The 19,039-nt window shown below is 33.9% G+C and overlaps 1 protein-coding gene and 1 long non-coding RNA gene across 2 annotated transcripts; both read left to right on the plus strand.

Moving 5' to 3' along the window:
- The first annotated feature begins 6,193 nt into the window (after positions 1-6,193).
- Positions 6,194-6,900, plus strand: LOC132611812 (uncharacterized). The gene is made up of 2 exons (XM_060326180.1): positions 6,194-6,689; positions 6,803-6,900. Exons 1-2 carry the CDS (start codon positions 6,194-6,196, stop codon positions 6,898-6,900), a joined length of 594 nt encoding a protein of 197 aa, XP_060182163.1.
- Positions 6,901-7,107: 207 nt separating this feature from the next.
- On the plus strand, positions 7,108-9,112 carry LOC132610622 (uncharacterized). Its single transcript, XR_009571194.1, has 2 exons — positions 7,108-8,525; positions 8,906-9,112. It is a non-coding gene; the product is annotated as an uncharacterized LOC132610622 (long non-coding RNA).
- Positions 9,113-19,039: the final 9,927 nt, after the last annotated feature.

Here is a 19,039-nt window from a genome sequence, read left to right on the forward strand (position 1 = left end):
ACTTTTATTAATTATGCTTTGAAAATCTTAGTTTGATTATTAATTATTTATGTAGTTACTTAATGATAAGAATACGGTTGAAAGAAAATTATAAATCTCTCTTGATAGTTATAATTGACAAGCAAGAAGAAGATTTTATTTTTAATTTAAGGAAAAAGTAAGAAGAAACTGAGTGAGATCTAAGCTCCAAGGAAGAAATCGGTGATGAGTCAAACAAATACTACTACTAGCAGTGGCCATCCCTAACAAGCAAATCTCAAGCTTGGTGAACATGGCCTTCATGGCCGGTGGCCAGTCCACAACGGTGGCTGGCCAGCCTTCACAAAATACAACTGATCCTAATATCAAATCTAATTCTTTACAATATTCAGATCTTTTCAAACCACAAACTTTGAATGACCCAACACACAACCAAATACAATCACTGCCTCAAATTTCCATGAAGCCAATAACTTTTCTACATGGGGTACCATACATCAAATACACCGAATCAGAAGTTGATCAAATGAATGTCATTGAAGAACTCCAGTATGCTATGGTTGGGAAATTTTCATATGGACAGCCAGATATTGAACAGCTTCGCCGAATAATCCCTGCACAATGTGGAATAAAAGGTGAGTGTAGAATAGGTTTTCTAAGAAATCGACATGTGCTTATCAGATGTACTCTCTTTGAAGACTTTGTGAATTTCATATCAAAACCTGTATATTACATTCAAGATAGAGAGGGATACTCGTACCAATTGAGACCTTTGATCTATGATGCAAAGTTCAAAATTGATGAAGAAACATCAAAGACAATGGCATGGATTTCATTTCCAAATTTGTTGCCTACATATTTTGTGAAGGAAACTCTTTTCTCAATTGCATCGGCAGTGGGTATTCCAATACAGTTGGATATGGCTACTATCAATAAGACTAGACCTAGTTGTGCTAGGGTCAAGGTTTTAGTAGATTTAGTAGCAGATTTACCCAAAACAGTGAGGATGGATATTGAAAATGAAAAGACAGGAGCAATACGGACTGTAAATGTTCAGATCCAATATGATTACCTGCCTAAGTATTGCAAGGAATGTAAATTACAGGGACATAATGAATTTGATTGTAGAATTATTCATCCGGAGCTTGCCCAATATGAAGGGAAAGAAGAAGATCAGGTGGATACTAATGGAAAACATTCAGAGGAAAAAAGGGCTAACAATGAAGAACGTGGAAAAAAACCTAAGGAGGATAAAGAGGCTGAATCCATAGAAAAGACACAGTTACAAGCATATGAACAACATAATGGCAAGCAAGCTAATGACAAAGGCAAGCAACAACAACAAGCAGGGAAGCAACAAGGTTATAATGGGCACAAAAACAACGGGAAATACAATCATACAGGGTACAATAATCATTACAATTACTCAGCTAGAATTTTACCTAGTGGAAGAGTTCTTGGCAATCCTGGAAATTGGAATGCCATCAAAGATAACAGGAATTTCAGTGCGGATGAGAGAACTGCTTACCAATGCAAACAAAGGGAGCCATCAGCCACTAGTACAAGTAACAAATTCAACACATTAGTGGACTTAGAGGAAGAAAATCACAATAAAAATGAAAGAGGGATCACTGATACTACTGCTAATGCTATCAAAGAGACAGCAAGACCATGGGTAGAAAATGCTTTTGGAAAACAAAGCAATAACAACAAGGGAGCCGAACAGGTCATGAAGGAGCAAGTCCCAGTCAATAGTCATGAGCAGGTCATGAAGGAACAAGTCCCAGTCAATAGTCAGGAGCAAGAAAAGATAGAGCAATAAGTACCAGTCAATAATCAGGAGCAAGATAAGAAAGAGGAAAAGAGGGTAGAAGATGATCAACCAATGGTGACTACCACACATGATACAGAGAGAACTATTACAGATATTGTGGATATTGGTAACAAAGAGGAAATCTACAACAAAGGTAAACATGATTCAGAAGGGCAAGGAGTACCTCTACATATAGAGGTACAAGATAGTGTCAATTCAACTTATGAACAACTAAGGGAAATATCAGTGGGGCAGTACATAAATCAAGAGAAAAAAATACATGAAAAACCTGAAAACCCACCAAATGCTGAGTTGGAAGCAGGAAAAATAATGGAAGATAGAGATATTGCATTATCTGCAACTGAAAATGAGAGACATGAATGCAGAAAAGAAGTGGGCGATAAAAAAGAAATGGCAATACCAACAGGGGATCAAGGAGGCCTAAACAGTAATGATACAGTAGAAGAGGAATAGGCAAGTTAAAAAAAAATAGTTCCCAATTGGTAGCTAAAGATCATGAAGTTAACAATACTGCACATCATAAAGAAAACCTCATGGAAATAGACATTGGAGAAGAGGAAGAAGGAGACACTCTTACATCAGCTCTTATGGAGGACAAAAATAGTGGGGACATCTCTCCTAAACATTTATTTAAAGCTAAAAGGGGCCACAAAATAAGAGATAGAAGTGTTCCACCCAAGACATTGGGGAGAGTACAAACAAGGACAGCCTATGCAAAAGGAGTTTCCCAATGAATAGCTCACTTATTTGGAACATAAGGTCTGTAAACACTCAACAGGCCTTTGAGAGGGTGATATTACAACATAGACAGAAACATTTCAATTATGTTGCATTAATGGAGCCTTTCCAACATGTGAGGCATATAAATATGTACAGGTTATGGCTTAATATGGGAACAGCTTGGCATAATGTAAATGGGAAAATCTGGCTATTTGTAGAACCTGACATACAAGTTGAAATTCAAGAAGACACTGAACAAATGTTATCTTGCAAATTTACACATCTGGTGAATGGACATGAAATGTTAGTTACATTTGTGTATGCAAGTACTGAAAGATGTGGCAGAATTGCTTTATGGGCAGATTTGTACAATATTTCATCTCATGTCACTATTCCATGGCTTGTGGGGGGAGACTTCAATGTAATTACTGATGCCATTGAGAAGTTTGGAGGATTACCAGTGCAGTTTGCTGAAACTGAGGACTTTAGGCATTGTATTGACACATGTTTATTGGTGGATTTGGGGTTTACTGGAAGCATATTTACATGGTGGAATGGGAGATCAGATGAGACCTGTATTTTTAAAAGGTTGGATAGATGTTTGGGAAATCAGGCTCTTCAAAATAAATTTTCGAATCTGGGCATTGAGCATCTTATTAAACAAGGGTCTGATCACTCTCCATTGTTGGTGAACATGAAGGCTGATAGTAGAGTTATTAAGAAGTCGTTCAGATTTCGTAACTTCTGGGTTGAACATGAGTCATTTCAAAATGTGGTCAAAGAAAACTGGGAGGAATCTTATGGTTCAGATCCGTTCTTTAACTTTCATAATAAGTTAAAAAAAGTGGGAAGAGCCCTTTCTAAGTGGAGCAGGGATTCATATGGTGATATATTTACACAAATAGCTTCTCTTGAGGAAGTGGTGCAAGTTCATGAGAGGGAATTGGAACAGAATCCTACAGCGCTGAACAGAGAGAGACTGCAGAGGGTACAAGCTGATTTGATTAGATTTTATGCTATTGAAGAGAAATTTTGGAAGCAAAAAGTTGGTATGCAGTGGTTTCAAGATGGGGACAGAAACACAAAATTCTTTCATGCCCATGTTAATGGAAAAAAGGAGGAAATTACAGTTGCAAAGAATTCAAGATCAAACAGGTACATGGTTAGAATCTGAAGAGGAGATAGCTCAGGAAGCAATCAGATTCTACTCTGATCAATTTAGAGAAGAGAATAATCCTACTGACTTTTCTATGTTGGATAAGATTCCTAGAATGATTACAGAAGATCAGAATCAAAAGCTTTATGAAATGCCGGAAGAAAAAGAAATTAAAAGGGCAGTATTTGGATTAAATGGGGATAGTGCAGGGGGTCCAGATGGATTTACAGGAAAATTCCTTCAAGCTTGTTGGGACACTATATCCAAAGACATGGTGAAAATGGTGAGATCTTTTTTCTGTGGACATGAACTACCTAGGTATATCACTTGTACCAACTTAGTTCTATTACCAAAGAAGAAAGAAATCAACACTTTTTCTGATATGAGGCCAATTAGTTTGAGTAATTTCACAAGTAAAGTGTTCTCAAGAATTCTGCATGACAGGTTGGTACAGTTTCTACCTAATATTATTTCACCTCAACAATCTGGCTTTGTTAAAGGTAGAAGCATTGTAGAGAACATTGTACTAGTTCAAGAAATTATACATGATATTAGAATTAGAGGAAAGCCTGCTAATGTGGTCATCAAGTTAGACATGGCTAAGGCTTATGACAGGGTATCATTGTTATTCTTGACCAAAGTGTTAAGGAAAATAGGATTTGGTGAATTCACCATTGATCTAGTGTTCAGAATCATTTCTAACAATTGGTATTCTATTTTGATCAATGGGCAACCACATGGTTTCTTCAAATCTTCAAGGGGGGTAAAACAAGGGGACCCATTATCTCCTACTCTTTTTATACTTGCTGCTGAATGTTTGTCTAGGGCTCTGAATGCATTGTTTAATGAAGCCAGCTACAAGGAGTATGGAATGCCAAAATGGAGTCCATATGTCAATCATTTGGCATATGCTGATGACACTATTATCTTTACTTCTGCTAATGAGGAATCTTTGAGGTTGGTTATGAAGACTCTAACAAACTATGAAAAGGTGAGTGGCCAGAAGATTAACAAACATAAAAGTGCAGTGTATATGCATCACTTGACCTCACATAACATCAAGGAGGTGGTGCATAATGTTACTCAAATTCCAGAAAAAGCATTTCCTTTTACTTATTTGGGAGTGCCAGTGTATTATGGGAGGAGAATGAATATTCATTATAAAGAGCTGATTGAAAAGATTCAAAATAGGCTTAGCTCTTGGACTGGAAAGTTGTTATCTATCGGGGGGAGAACAACACTAATCAAGCATGTCTTACAAAGTATGCCAATCCATTTGTTATCAGCCTGTGACCCTCCTGATGGAGTACTTGCACAGATACATAGGTTATTTGCAAAGTTTTTTTGGAGTAATTCAGTTGGTAATTCAAGCAAGCACTGGGCAACCTGGACAACTTTATGTCATCCAACAGAGGAAGGGGGTATGGGATTCAGAAGTTTACAAGATATGTCTAAATCCTTGTTTGCAAAACTGTGGTGGAACATGAGGACAAAGCAGTCCATTTGGAGGACTTTTATGAGCAATAAATATTTGAAGAAGTTTCATGCAGTGATTGCTCCTATTAAGTCAGGTACTTATGTGTGGAAGAAGATGATTAAGCATAGAGATGAGATTGAACATGAAATTTGGTGGAAGGTTTAACAAGGCAATTCCTATTTCTGGTTTGATAATTGGTCAGGTTTGGGAGCTCTTTATTACATTACTCCACTAGATTTTGTATGTGAACCAACCATTATTCTTGTAAAAGAAGCAGCGAATGAAGGGCTTTGGGATGAGGAGATGCTTAGAAGAAATCTTCCTGCAGAACTGGCTGATCACATTGTGCAGAATATTAAACCTCCAGATGAGAATATGCAGGAAGACAAGGTATACTGGAAGTTAGACACTAGAGGCAAGTTTACAGTAAGTTCTGTTTTTCAACTTCTAAGACAAAGAAGAGAATCTAGCATTCTTTATAAGCACATGTGGTTGGAAGGACTACCTATAAAGATTTCTTTTTTTATGTGGAAGTTTTGGGAAGTTAAATTGCCTCTGGATGATAAATTGAAGAAATGGGGTCATCAATTCCCTTCTAGATGTTACTGTTGCCAACACCCTGAAGTGGAAGATTTTTCTCATGTGTTCTTAAAATCACCAACTGCTCAGGCTATCTGGAAGCATTTTTGTAATCCAGTTGGGATAAATATTGATAATCTACAGGTTACTCAAATAATTAATAGTTGGTGGGATATGCCTGGAAAGCCTCATGTCAAATGTATTTATCAAGTTGTCCCTGCTATTATTATTTGGGAACTTTGGAAAAGAAGAAATACCATGAGACATGATGGGAAAGTATCAATCACTAAAACTCATCTATCAAGTGATGCATACTTTGATTCAGTTTATGAAAGTGAGAAGAAGGAACTTCAAATATGCACCTTATAGATGGAGTGTTGTTGTGGAAGCTCTACAGAGATACTCTTCAAAGGTTAAAGTTATTCAAGTTCAGTGGAAATTACCAGAAATGGGTTGGATTAAGGTTAACACTGATGGAGCTTCAAGAGGAAATCCTGGGAGAAGTGCATGGGCCTTTTGTGTAAGGAATGAGATGGGTATTGTGGTGCAAGCTCGGGCTAAAGAAATGAATGATCCTATGAGTACTAATACAGAGGTAGAAGCGCTGGCTATTCTGCAAGCTCTTAGATATTTGAAGAACAATCAATTGGATAAAATCAGGATTGAAACTGATTCTTTATTGCTAAGAAACATCATTCAGATGACTTGGGAGGTACCTTGGCAAATTGTTACCATGGTAGAAGAAATTTGGAAGCTTATGGAGGGTAAAACTGTGGTGATTGAGCATATATATAGAGAGGGAAATAAATTAGCAGATCATTTAGCTAATTTAGCTCTGGATAATGGAGATGTACTTTTCAATTCTTTTCAAGAGATGGACTGCCAAGGCAAAAGAATAGTGAGCAGTGACAAGTTGCAATTGCCTTACCTAAGGATCAGGAAATGTTAAAGCGGACAGTCTTAGATGAAGTTTGGAGCAGAGGAATCTATTACATTCAAATCCTATGGGAGGAGAATGGAAAGGTGGTTTATACTAATTGTTTGTTAATGTTTACAGGTAATTCAATGTTAATAGAGGCATCTGCAGCTCAGCAAGTAATGAAAACAATCCCATGGAAGGTACGCAGCAGAGAACAATTAAGTGGAGGAAACTGATTATCTCAATGGATCAGAACAACACTAACAAAGCCAAGGATAAGCAACAACAACAGTGCAAAACAGTCACAAGAAGCAACAGAACCAGGAAAGAAAATCAAGAAGCAGCAGAACCAGGTCCTAGCACAAAAAAGCATCTAAAAAGGAAACACAATTGGAGAAAACTAATTATCCCAATGGATCACAACACAAATCAGTATAATAACAGCAAAACCAAGGAGAAACAATACCAACAGTGTGAAGAAAGGCACGGATACTACACAAGAAGCAGCAAAACCATGAAAAGAAATCAAGAAGGTTGCACAAAGAAAACCACGCAACATCGACCATAAAAGCATGGGAATATAATACATCGGAAGGTCAATGAACAAGGCGTGGTATTAGTGTCGAATGATGCTCATTCCCTTGCTCAAACACCTATTGATTGTAGTATAATCTCAAGCCAGGAAAAGAAACTTCACAAACGGAGATGGAAAATAAAACCACTTACATTAGAGATCTCCAGAGGAGGACATTTCAAGAGGAAAGCTTTCAGCTTAAAAGTACAAGAATCCATACATCGAACATTTGTTGACACAGAAATGAACCTGAACCGGTGAAGATATTTAAGATGGAGCTCAAATGCCATCTTTGGAATTGAAACCGGTGCAATAGTCGTAAGAAGGAGAACAAATTACATTTGGTTCTTGGCCAACATTTACCCAGGAAGTAAAGATGAAGATTGTGAGAGAGAAGAGTGATAAATATTTTTGCTCAGGTGAAGCATGGGGTTGGCGTAGAGGACATAGTGAACCACATTTTACAAGCTTGGGAATTGCAACCGGCAATAAGAAGCGTGAAATGTTCAGCATTACTTGAACTTTGTGGAACTTTTGGCTTCTCCAATGCTACCTGCCATTCACTTTCCATGTGTCCCAGACACATATAAAGAGACACAGTGGACCTGGTCAAAAAGAAACAAAGGAGAAACTGAAGTATATAGCTAGCTCAATTTGTTTTTACTTTTTAGTTTGTCTCTTTTGCTTTGTTTCAGACTATCTCTGTTTTTGTGCTTTATTAAATTAATAAAATAAGCCATAGGTGATAAAAAGCCTAGTGGCCTTTATTTAAAAAAAAAAAAAAAAAAAACTGAGGGAGTATTTGAATAGTGACCAAGGAATGGTATACGGAGTATCAAACACATGCTTTTCCCAATTTATGGAACACAACTCTTCAGTTTGCAAATTAAACATTAATTTAAGGAAGAAGTGATAGTAATTTCAGGAAACCCACGAGTTTTTCCTTAGTTTAAGGTATATCTATCCTCCAACCCAAAGAGTTGGAAGCTTCTATAAATATACAATCTCATGATGTTCACAAAATCGTCCAAGGATAATAAAATAAACCAATCGGCAAAAAGAAAAAATTATCAATAAAAATTTAACCTTTGGAAAAAATGGAGGCAAATAAACTTGTAACAATGTTTCTAATGTGCATGGTTGTGTTTTCAGCTATGCACATTTCCATGGCTGAAGATTTCCCGGGCTGCATTGATAGGTGTGAAAAGGATTGCTCTGGGAAAGGCCTTGACTTTACTTACTGTAAGCTGACATGTGAGGCTGATTGTGGTTTGAGAGAGCTCCAAGGTATTTTTAAATTTTTATGTTTCTGATTCATATTATATATTGGTCATTTAAGGATTTTGTGCATCTTCGCACAACTCTTAAAAAATATATTTAATTATTTTAATAATATAATATTATTTATCTAAACTACTCTTATTGTCCTTTAAAAAAAAAAAAAACGTCTCACATCAATACAATCTAATGATTGGGAGCTTCTAGAGTAGATATAAAAATAATAATTTCTTAAATTTTTGAAACATGAAGTATTTTGAAATAAATTCAGTTTATCATAGTTAATGTAGTGATATTTGGGAATAGGAGTATCTTTTTAAAGACTAGTCGACTTGAAATAATATTCAAACTAATTATGTTTTTTAATTTTTTTTTGTTCTATTTTATAGGCAGATTTAAGAAGCTCATTTCTTGAACTGGACCAAGGATGCAGGGTATCACCCCTAGCAGGAGATAGGGAAAAAATAAAATAGTGAATTTAATTTAATTTAATTAATTCACTTCATTAATTTCCTTTTCTACTGCCGTTGTAATGCTTCTAATGAGATGTAAAAATAATTACATTTTGATTTATTTATTTTTATTGAATAATATTATCTTCCTCGAGTCCATTGCACTACAAACCTATGAGTATATATATATATATATATATATATATATATATATATATATATATATATTACTTTACTACTATATAGAAGCATGAGTTTCAACCCATGCTTCGTCGTCCGTTAGGCATAAAAAATAAAGTGTGGTCCCCATATTAAACACCAACCAATATTAAAAAAAAAAAAACCCAACCAATATTAAAAAAAAAAAGTAAATAAAGTAGAACTCACCATTTCCAAACTCACGGGGGAAAAAAAAAAGTGAACCCCATATTAACAAAGTCAAGCAATATAAAAAAAATTGAATCTCATATTAAAAAAAAACAAACAATGTAAAAAAAAAAGTGCAGACTTTGTATTCGTAGCAAACACTAATATAATAAAGTTTTAAATACGAAACACAAACTGCAATGTTATATTAATCGTGTTTTGAACATAATATCTCATATTGACAAAATCAAGCAATATAAAAAAAAAAAAGTGAATCACATATTAAAAAAACAAACAATGTCACTACTATATAGAAGCATGAGTCTCAACCCATGCTTCGTCGTCCGTTAGGCATAAAAAAAAAGTGTGGTCCCCATATTAAACACCAACCAATATTAAAAAATAAAAAAAACCCCAACCAATATTAAAAAAAAAGTAAAAAAGTAGCACCCACTATCTCCAAACTCACCGGGGGGGGGGGGGGGGGGAAGTGGTCCCATATTAACAAAATCAAGTAATATAAAAAAAAAGTGAATCTCATATTAAAAAAAAAAAAATGTCAAAAAAAAAAGTGCAGATTTTGTATTCGTCGCAAACACTAATATAATAAAGTTTTAAATACGGAACACAAACTACAATATTATATTAATCGTGTTTTGAACATAATATCCCATATTGAAAAAATCAAGCAATATAAAAAAAAAGTGAATCCCATATTAAAAAAACAAACAATGTCAAAAAAAAAGTGCAGACTTTGTATTCGTAGTAAACACTAATATAATAAAGTTTTAGATACGGAGTACAAACTATAATGTTATATTAATCGTGTTTTGAACATAGTATATATATGCATAAAAATAGTGCAAATTAATAATGTCCAAAAAAAAAAAAGTGCACTCCATATTAAAAAATCAAACAATATTCATGTAATTTCCAAAGTATCTCATTAAGTCAATAATGATGGATTCATTGCCACGTGCGTATCAATCCATTAGTGGGAGCAAATGAAATTGCTTTTCTTCAAAAGATTAAGTAGTCAAACCATACAATTTTTTTTCTTTTTTTTATATTAGCCTGAGATCTAATCTAGATATTAAAATGTTGTATCTGCTATTCCGTCATGTCATTTATTTGTTATGTTTACTAAAATAAATATACTTAAAATATTTATATTTTAAAATAAGATAGAATTTAATTACTTTTTTATTTTTATTCTTACTCTAATAAATGTGAAAAGAGATTAATGTCGTAAAAAAAAATATCAAATGGAGATCAAATAATGAATAAGGTAAATTACTCAAATTATAATTCTAATCGACATTTTCTTAAAAAACCATACAAAAGATAACATGACAAGTAAAATGAGCTAAACCAAGAATATTTACCAAAAATTAAAAAATAGTATTTCTTCGTTTAAATAGAAAATCAATTTCTACTTTGTTTCGTTTTAAACATGTAAAATTAATTTAATAATTTGAATTAGAATTATCCAAATCAAAAATTGATAAAAAATAATAAGTATTTTACACCTTTAAATTAATCGAATTAAAATTGAAAGTAGCAACTGATGCTTAAATATTGCTATTATTTTATCTCAAAGAGAGGGAAATAGTTTCCTTTTAAACAAGTCTTCTCTTTTAAAAAATATTAATAAATTTGCCGATAAACTAAAATGTTATATTAATCGTGTTTTGAACATAATATATACTCTCTCTCTCTCTCTCTCTCTCTCTCTCTCTCTCTCTCTCTCTCTCTTTATATATATATATATATATATATATATATAATCACTATTCAAAGACAACTACATACACATAGATGCACTATAATCTAAAGTGTTGGGCCCGTGCGGTAGGCTGTCTAGTATATATATATAAAAGTGAGAATGGAGATCTTTTGTAGCCCTCATAAGGCCATTTTTGTCACTTTGTGTTCTTTAACAAGTGACATGTGTTATTGTCCAACTTTAATATTTTGTTTTGTTACTCTTTTATGTTGCCCCTAATTTAGTTAAATATTACTTTAGTTGCTATTAAACAATTTGATAAACAAGAAAAAAATTTAAGATGTTTTGCAAGACCCAAATTCAATCTCCATCACCCACCTCCCCCACCCCCACCCTGCCCCCCGGCCTTTAGCATTGCATGTACTAATGTTTAGTCACTAATTCTTCACATGGTAAAATATATGTGTTGTAAGTATTTATTTTTATTTATAAGCTTTTGTCAATAAAAAAAGAAAAATCTTGAAACCTATAATGATTTACCTTGGAGTACAACTATTCAAGATATAAAATAATAATTCTTGTACTTTTTTTGGTAGTTTTTGAATATGTAAATTTATTTTAATGATTCAAAAGTACTAAAAATTGATATATGGAATAATGTTTTAAAAAATTGATATATGGAGTATAAAATATTTTAAAAAATTGAGGAAAATAGTAAAAGAAAAAATGTTTGACTACGATAATAATAATGCCATCACATAAAATGAGACAGAGGGAATACTTTTTATGCTTAAAAAAATGAAATTAAGCTACATATAGCACTATATGATAATAAATCTACTAAGACACATCAGACAATGTGCATGTTTACTACTTAATGATTTCATATTCTGAGATGGGTATCACCAACACCAATATTTAAAAGTCTATTTATAGATCTTATTCTTCTATATTGATGTTGAAAAAACTATTTGCAAGTCTATTTATCGACCTTTTTCTTCTATCTTAAGTTAAAAACTATAGATTTTTCACGACCCAAATCGCAGGTTGTGGTGACACTTACACTAATCCCTATAGTAGGCATACCATTCCAAAACATTAACCGCCCTTTTAACCACAAGTGTGGAATTGAAGTAATTCGAGACATAATCTAAATTGAAATGATATAAATAAGTGACGAAACATGACTGTTATCAATGAATTTCCCAAAATCTTATCTTACACGGTACAAGATCTTCTATAACGATTTATAAGAATAGAAAAAAGACATATAGACTCCGAATAGTAAACACTGTCTATAAGAGTAAAATAGACAGGGTGCATAGGAAGAGACTTCCGAAAGCAGAACCAGCTAGTGGCTCTCCCAGAACATCTTTGTAAAAAATCCTCGAAAATCTATCCTGATTCCTCGAACATTTACATAGAACAACTCTACACCGTAAAAGGATGTCGCAAGAGTATCATCAGTATAATACACGTATCGATAAACATCATAGGCCGACTAAGATTAGTAAACGTATATTGTAACAACCCATCCGGTCGTTATTAGGTGTTTCACAGCCCGCGTAAAAAAATCAAGTGCAGCGTCATAAGATTATTCCACGGAGAGTTTTAAGTGTAATATTTAATCGCAATTGAATTAGATGAGAGTTAAAGAGGTGTAGGCCTGGGGAGGATGTCTTCGCCGCAGCTGGTGAACGACCGTAACAGCGAGCTTGCTGTAGCAGACGAGCAGTCCACTGCAGCGGTACACGCAGAGCAGTACCCTTGTTTAATGAATTTATTTCGGGATTTAACCCCTTTTGTCCACAAAACCCCTCTTCTAACCTGTCATTAGGGTATTTCCAGAGTAAAACACTTGATGACTAGTGAAAAGTAGCCCTCCAAACATCCTTCGCGTTATCTTCCTTAAAGATTTCTCTATCACGGCTTCCGGCTCAAAGATAGGATGGTGGATATTCCATGAACGTTCGTGATAGCTTCTCGGCAACGAGGTATGTTATGGTTTACTTGAGTTATAATTTGATTAGTAAATCATCTATATGCTATAGAATTAACAGGAGAAAGCATGATTAGGTCTTCGTACACGTAGTTCGGTTGGATATTGTTTAGGGTAAGATAAATGCTGATTTCTATGGGCATCGTGCAATCAAGTGATTAAGTGAACCAAGATGAGTAGTTGATAGGCCAAAAATGGAAGTAAAGTAGTGAATATGGTTTGTTATTGATCTAGTTAGCATGGTGGGGTATGTGCAACTACTGAGTTGGCCATAATAGAGTAATGTTGTATCATGGGTAGGGGCGACTTATTGCTAAATGGTAGGTGCAACCGTTCGCATTTTTGCAGGCTGGGTTAACGGTCGGAAAAGCTACTTCGAAATCGTTGGCACTCTTTCGGTCTTTGTTTTAAAAGAGTCGCCACCTAATTTTTAGGAAATTAGGAAAACCAGTTTTTAAGGGTTTATTCATACACCATGAAAAATCCTTCTTAATCCAAAGTTCTAGGTAAGGGTTCTGGTGATACCCTAGGGAAGGTGTTAGGCACCCTAGTATTAATGATCTGCACTATACGGTTGACCTTCGAATTCCAATGTGCGAGTATTTGCATGAACCGTTTATTTGGTGTTTATTTCTCGTAAAAATCTTGTCATTCTTTGCATATTATTTTAAAAAAAGAGTTGAATATATTCCCTTTACATATAGGGTATTTAGATTTGGATTTATAATATCCGGATACAACTAGCTCCTTTTATATATAGGGATAGTAGTTTTCTATAAAAAGACAGAAAGTTTATTTCTTTTATAATCTGGGGTGAATAGGTTTTGTTCATGCTAGACTCACACATGGACCAGGTTAATCTGTTTAATACATTTCTAGAACATCCTTACCTAAAACTTTTATAACTATGGGTGTATAAAAATTGGACCGTTTTAGTTTTACCAAAAGGAGATTCTTCATAATTTTAGACATATTGCATGTTATTTTTAAAAATGAATTGAGTTTTGATGGCCAAATGACTTATATATCTTTTGAAAAGATGCTTATTATTTCCTTTTCTGAGTAAAGTCTCATATTTATTTAAGGAAATATTTCGATTTGAAAGTCCATTTGTTTTTTGGCCCAAAATACCTTATTTCAGTTATTTAAAAACGTAGGCCTTGGCCCAAAATTTCTTAATCATAGATTTATATTAGAAAGAATTAAGTGGCCTTTAACCAGAAATAAAAAAAACAATTTATATCATTGGTTTTTCAAAAAGACAAAGCTGCATGGGTTCTGGCTCGAAAATTCTTTTTGAACATTTGGTTTTCTTAAAAAAATAACTTAGGTGGGCTCTGGCCCAAACTACCATAATTTACCAACTCAAAACTCGGAAAACATATTTCATCATTTAAAATGGATTTTTGTCTAATTTACTCATCCCTTTTAGTTTTGAACAATATGTTGTACTATTTTGTCCTCCAAAAATCTCTTTAGTCTTGTTGTTATTAAGACAAAAGCAGTTTGCTTCCTATTTTATATTTTAAAAATCAGTATGTGTTTTCCATATTTTTTTTAAAAGAATTGTTTGAAGGATTTAGAGTCAATCTAAACGGCATATGTACTGTTTGCCTAAGATGTCTAATTCGAAGCATAGACGATTCTAATAATATTTGTGGGTTTTTACAAGTATGAATACAATACAAAAAAAAAAAAAAAAACTTTAAGCAAGTAGAGATGGCATAAATAATATAAGGAAGGTAGACTAGGGGTGTACCAAACCCCCCTAGTAACCATTTTCACCCATGGTTGGGCCTTCGTGTCATTTTCACCCATGACTAGGCCTTCAATATATTTGCTTCCCTTATTTTCACAAATAGCTACCTTTTAGCTGCTTCTAACAAGCTATAACTACAAGTTCATTATTTACAATTCGTAGCTGGTTTTTCCTATATTTAGGTCCTGGACGCGTCGCATAAATATAGCCAAAATATAGACTAAATAAACGGAACTGTTGAGCAAATAATGCCTCTATTTAAGGAAAAAAAAATCTTTTTCAAACTAAACAGAAATCTGTTTTTAATGTTTCATAAATCACGCAAATCTTATTCTCTTCCATATCTAATCACATATCTCATTCAACATCTAATCATTCACATAAAATTTGAATTCAAAAACTCTCTTCATATTTTTTCCCAAAATATAACTAAAAAAAATCTCTTTTTAATGTTCCATAAATCATGCAAAGCTTGATTTGTTCATCAACTGAATTACATGTTTCATCGTGTAATTGCAACTTTTTTATTTTTTATATTTTTCTGAACTTTTTAGTTGTTTTTCATATATATTTTGGCTATATTTTTAATTGTATTTTGATTATTATGTTCAATATTACTTATTCTGGTTTCTGTTGACTATATTTAAGATATATTTTTCATATATTTTGACTATATTTAGAAAAATCGCAGAAAAAAAAGTTTCAGTGAAAACGTTGCTACCTCAATTATGAACTCAATTATGACTATATTTTGGCTGTATGTTTTTAATTATATTTTGATTAATATGTTCAATATTACTTATTCTGGTTTCTGTTGACTATATTTCAGATATATTTTTTATATATTTTGACTATATTTTTCAAAATTTCAGAAAAATAAAAAAAATAAAAAAGTTGCAGTGAAAACGTTGTTACCTCAATTATGAACTCAACTTGAATTCGATATTTCAACAGATGAATTCAAATATATATTCGTCGTTTAAAACGCAAAAATAACAGAGAATCTTACATATTTTAGGAAATAGAGTTGAATTTTGGGGGTAAAAGGTTGAAATTAATGAGCAGTTAATACAGAGTAAAAAAAGGAAGTGAAAGAAATCAGAAACTGATTTGAAAAGCACAAAATTAGGGGAGATGGGGAGTTAGAAACGTGTATATTTAGGAAAAGGGGGGAGAGAGAAAGTGTGCAGCTAAAAAATAGGGGTGTGGGGAGTGGTAAGTTAATTGGTAGAAAAGTGGGTAGCTATAAGTTGTAAAAATATAATATTATAGCTACTAAACTTAATTATTAAAAAGTATAGTTATGTTCCATAAATATGTAACATAGTAAGCTATACCAAGTAAAAATTACTTTTCTTTTCTTCTTAAACTCTACGAACTTGAAAGAATTTCCCTATTGGGCCTTTGACCATATAGGGGTGGCTAGACCTTGGCCCAAATGGCCATGCAGTGAAGAGGGAAAGAAACTAAGACCCCGGTTAGTTTATATTTTACTGCTCTTATCATATGTATAACTATACACATATACATACACAGTGTCCTATTCATTTACAAATCCTATCATATACACAAATATATACACACACACAAGCATAATATCCTATTTATTCACAAGCTCATATAATGCGCATATGTATTTTCATGTCCTTAATCTCAATCCCTGGGTGGTGGGAAGACAAAGTCATCACCCCCCTTATTCCTGATGCCGCACAAGTTCCAAGAGGTTTCATGAACCTCCGGTATGGCTGGTCACCAGGGGAAGGTTCAAACTAAGCCTTCCTCCCACTTAAACTGCCTCTCTCAACCGACATAGCCATGGAAGACACAGATCCTCATATCCACATACATGGCTTGGAATAAATAGGATAGGTTTAATATACACAGTTATTGAACAATTATAAATCAACAAGAACAGATGAGAACAAGAAGGGAAGAGATGGATAGTCTCAGCAGGTATATTACTCTTATGAACCAAGGCCAAGGCACTAAATATGAATTAGACCTAAAAAGAAAGTAATCTGTATGGACATAATTTGGCCAAACTAAGCTGAACCAAACAGTCACAACATAGACAGCACAATCCCAAGCAGTGTTGAATTAATTAGATATGGTAAAGTAATTAAAGGCATGTAAACATAGGATGAACAACCTCAAGACATGGTACAATACAATAGAGAAGAGCATCAGATTTGGCATTTACAGAGATCATGTGGAGTTATTCATACAAAACCGTCAAATAAGCCTAGGTGTCCTATGCACAGCCCAAGTAAATGTTCTTGCCATTCTTTAGGGATCATATTTTAAAGTCTAGGTGATTCTCACACAGGATGCAGGAAATAAATAGGAGAACAAGGCTGAAATCCTAATAGGCATGATATGGACAAACTCAAATAGGTGAAATCAATGTCCTCTTATTGAGACAGTCATGTACCAGTATGTAGCACACAAGGGAAGCAACTGATCCTTTAATCACTTATGACCTCAACAGGAATAAGAGCATAGATAGATCTAATTATGCCAAGGAAGTATAATAAGGGTCATGGCTTTATTAGCCTTAACAAACAAAAGTGAGGTGCTGCATTGCCCTCAGCAAAGTTCAGTTAACGGTCAAGACAAAAACAAAATGGAATTCAGGCCAATATCAGCTGTAGACAATGCCAAGAGACTTTAAGTCCTAATGATTCTATGTAGAGGATATAGTATTAAGTACTAAAACTACATTTTCACACACACCTTAAGCAACTAGAAAGACCAAAAGTCCCAAGGATACACAGAAGATTCAACATTTAAAGTTCAGAGTTTGAAATCCCTTTAATACCTTTCTCCCTGATCCTATTCTATTGCAGAAAGAAACAGGTTGATTTTAAAAGATGATGCACATCATTTAGACATATTCACAAGTAGTGGCCTATTCCTAGGTTTCTCATTTTTTCAAATTGGATAAGTATTCCTAACTCTCGTGGTATTATTTCTAAGTTCACTTGTTGTTAGCATACCCTTAGCTGGTTTTTAATATTGTACAAAGGGGGAAACACATCTATTCAATTGGACCAGGTTCATTTATTATCTTTTAACTGGATTTTAGACTAACAAACTCAAGGACACATCTCAAAGTTTAAAACATGATATATTAGCTAGAGCATAAAAAAGAAGGAGTCAAATATGTCCCTAAGACACTATTCTGCCACCCTAAGTTGATGTAAGCCACTGCTTTCCTTTCTTTTAATGTCTTAATGCTTCTTAGAAAAAAGAGAAAACAAACCATCTTTCAAACACAGATGAAATCAAATCAATGCACATAGAACTTCCATATAGATCTTAATTCTGAACCTAGCCTAACTAGATATTAGGGAGTCTATTATACCTTATTATATTATCCACATAAAACATTTCTTGCCTTATTTTCCAACAACCAGTATTCCTACTTGAAGCCTTTTCCTCTTTCCAACAACAATGACTGTAATCTTCAAATTACTATATATTATCTAGCCTAGTCAACCCATCCCTGAGGCATATCTGAGCATACCAGCAAAGTTCATTTGTGTACAAAATCAAACATTAAGACCAGGTTTAATGATCTAAGTAACAATTATTAATTCAGAAGAAGTTCATTTTTAGGATCCATTTAACTCAGCAAAAAAGAAAACACCAAGCGTGCAAATGTAGCAGGTTACACCCTATAGATTTGTGGGACATGCCATTACAATCTCTTATTTTGGGAAAAAAGATACTGTAGATCAAGTGATACCTGACCCTTTCTCAATCTTCTCCTGAGATGTCTTTAAAAGACTTCCCCATTTGTCAAGTGGTTTTAACTCACACATCTACAATTATGGTCCTCTTCTCTTACCCTTGAGCATATGCCAAAAGGAGGATGGACAGTTCATGTATTAAAGGCAACCTTTCTTAAGGTTTCAGCTACAGTCCCCCCCCCCCCCCCCCCCCCCCACCCGCCCACTTTTTTCTTTTTTTATCCTCTTCTTTTACTCTGATAGGACTTATAAGATCTTACCTACTTATCTTTTAAGCCTAAACAATCAATGATCATGAGTTGTTATCAAATCATATTCTTCATTCATGCACAAAGAAGAGAAAACAGACCTCATGTTTCAAAAGCAAGCCTCAATCCCTAAACTATTCAAGACTTGACAAAACATGACCAAGCTACTTCATTTCACCCTTCTCCTTATACTTTAAACTTGTTAAATTTGAACACTTAGG

The sequence above is a fragment of the Lycium barbarum genome, chromosome 9 (assembly GCF_019175385.1).
Source record: "Lycium barbarum isolate Lr01 chromosome 9, ASM1917538v2, whole genome shotgun sequence".
In the NCBI taxonomy this organism is placed as follows: domain Eukaryota; kingdom Viridiplantae; phylum Streptophyta; class Magnoliopsida; order Solanales; family Solanaceae; genus Lycium; species Lycium barbarum.

Coding starts and splice junctions, on each gene's coding strand:
- LOC132611812 (XM_060326180.1), top strand. CDS start 6,194: ATGGGTTGGATTAAGGTTAACACTGATGGAGCTTCAAGAGGAAATCCT. Junction 6,690..6,802: donor TTACCTAAGGATCAGGAAAT/GTTAAAGCGGAC, acceptor TAATGTTTACAG/GTAATTCAATGTTAATAGAG.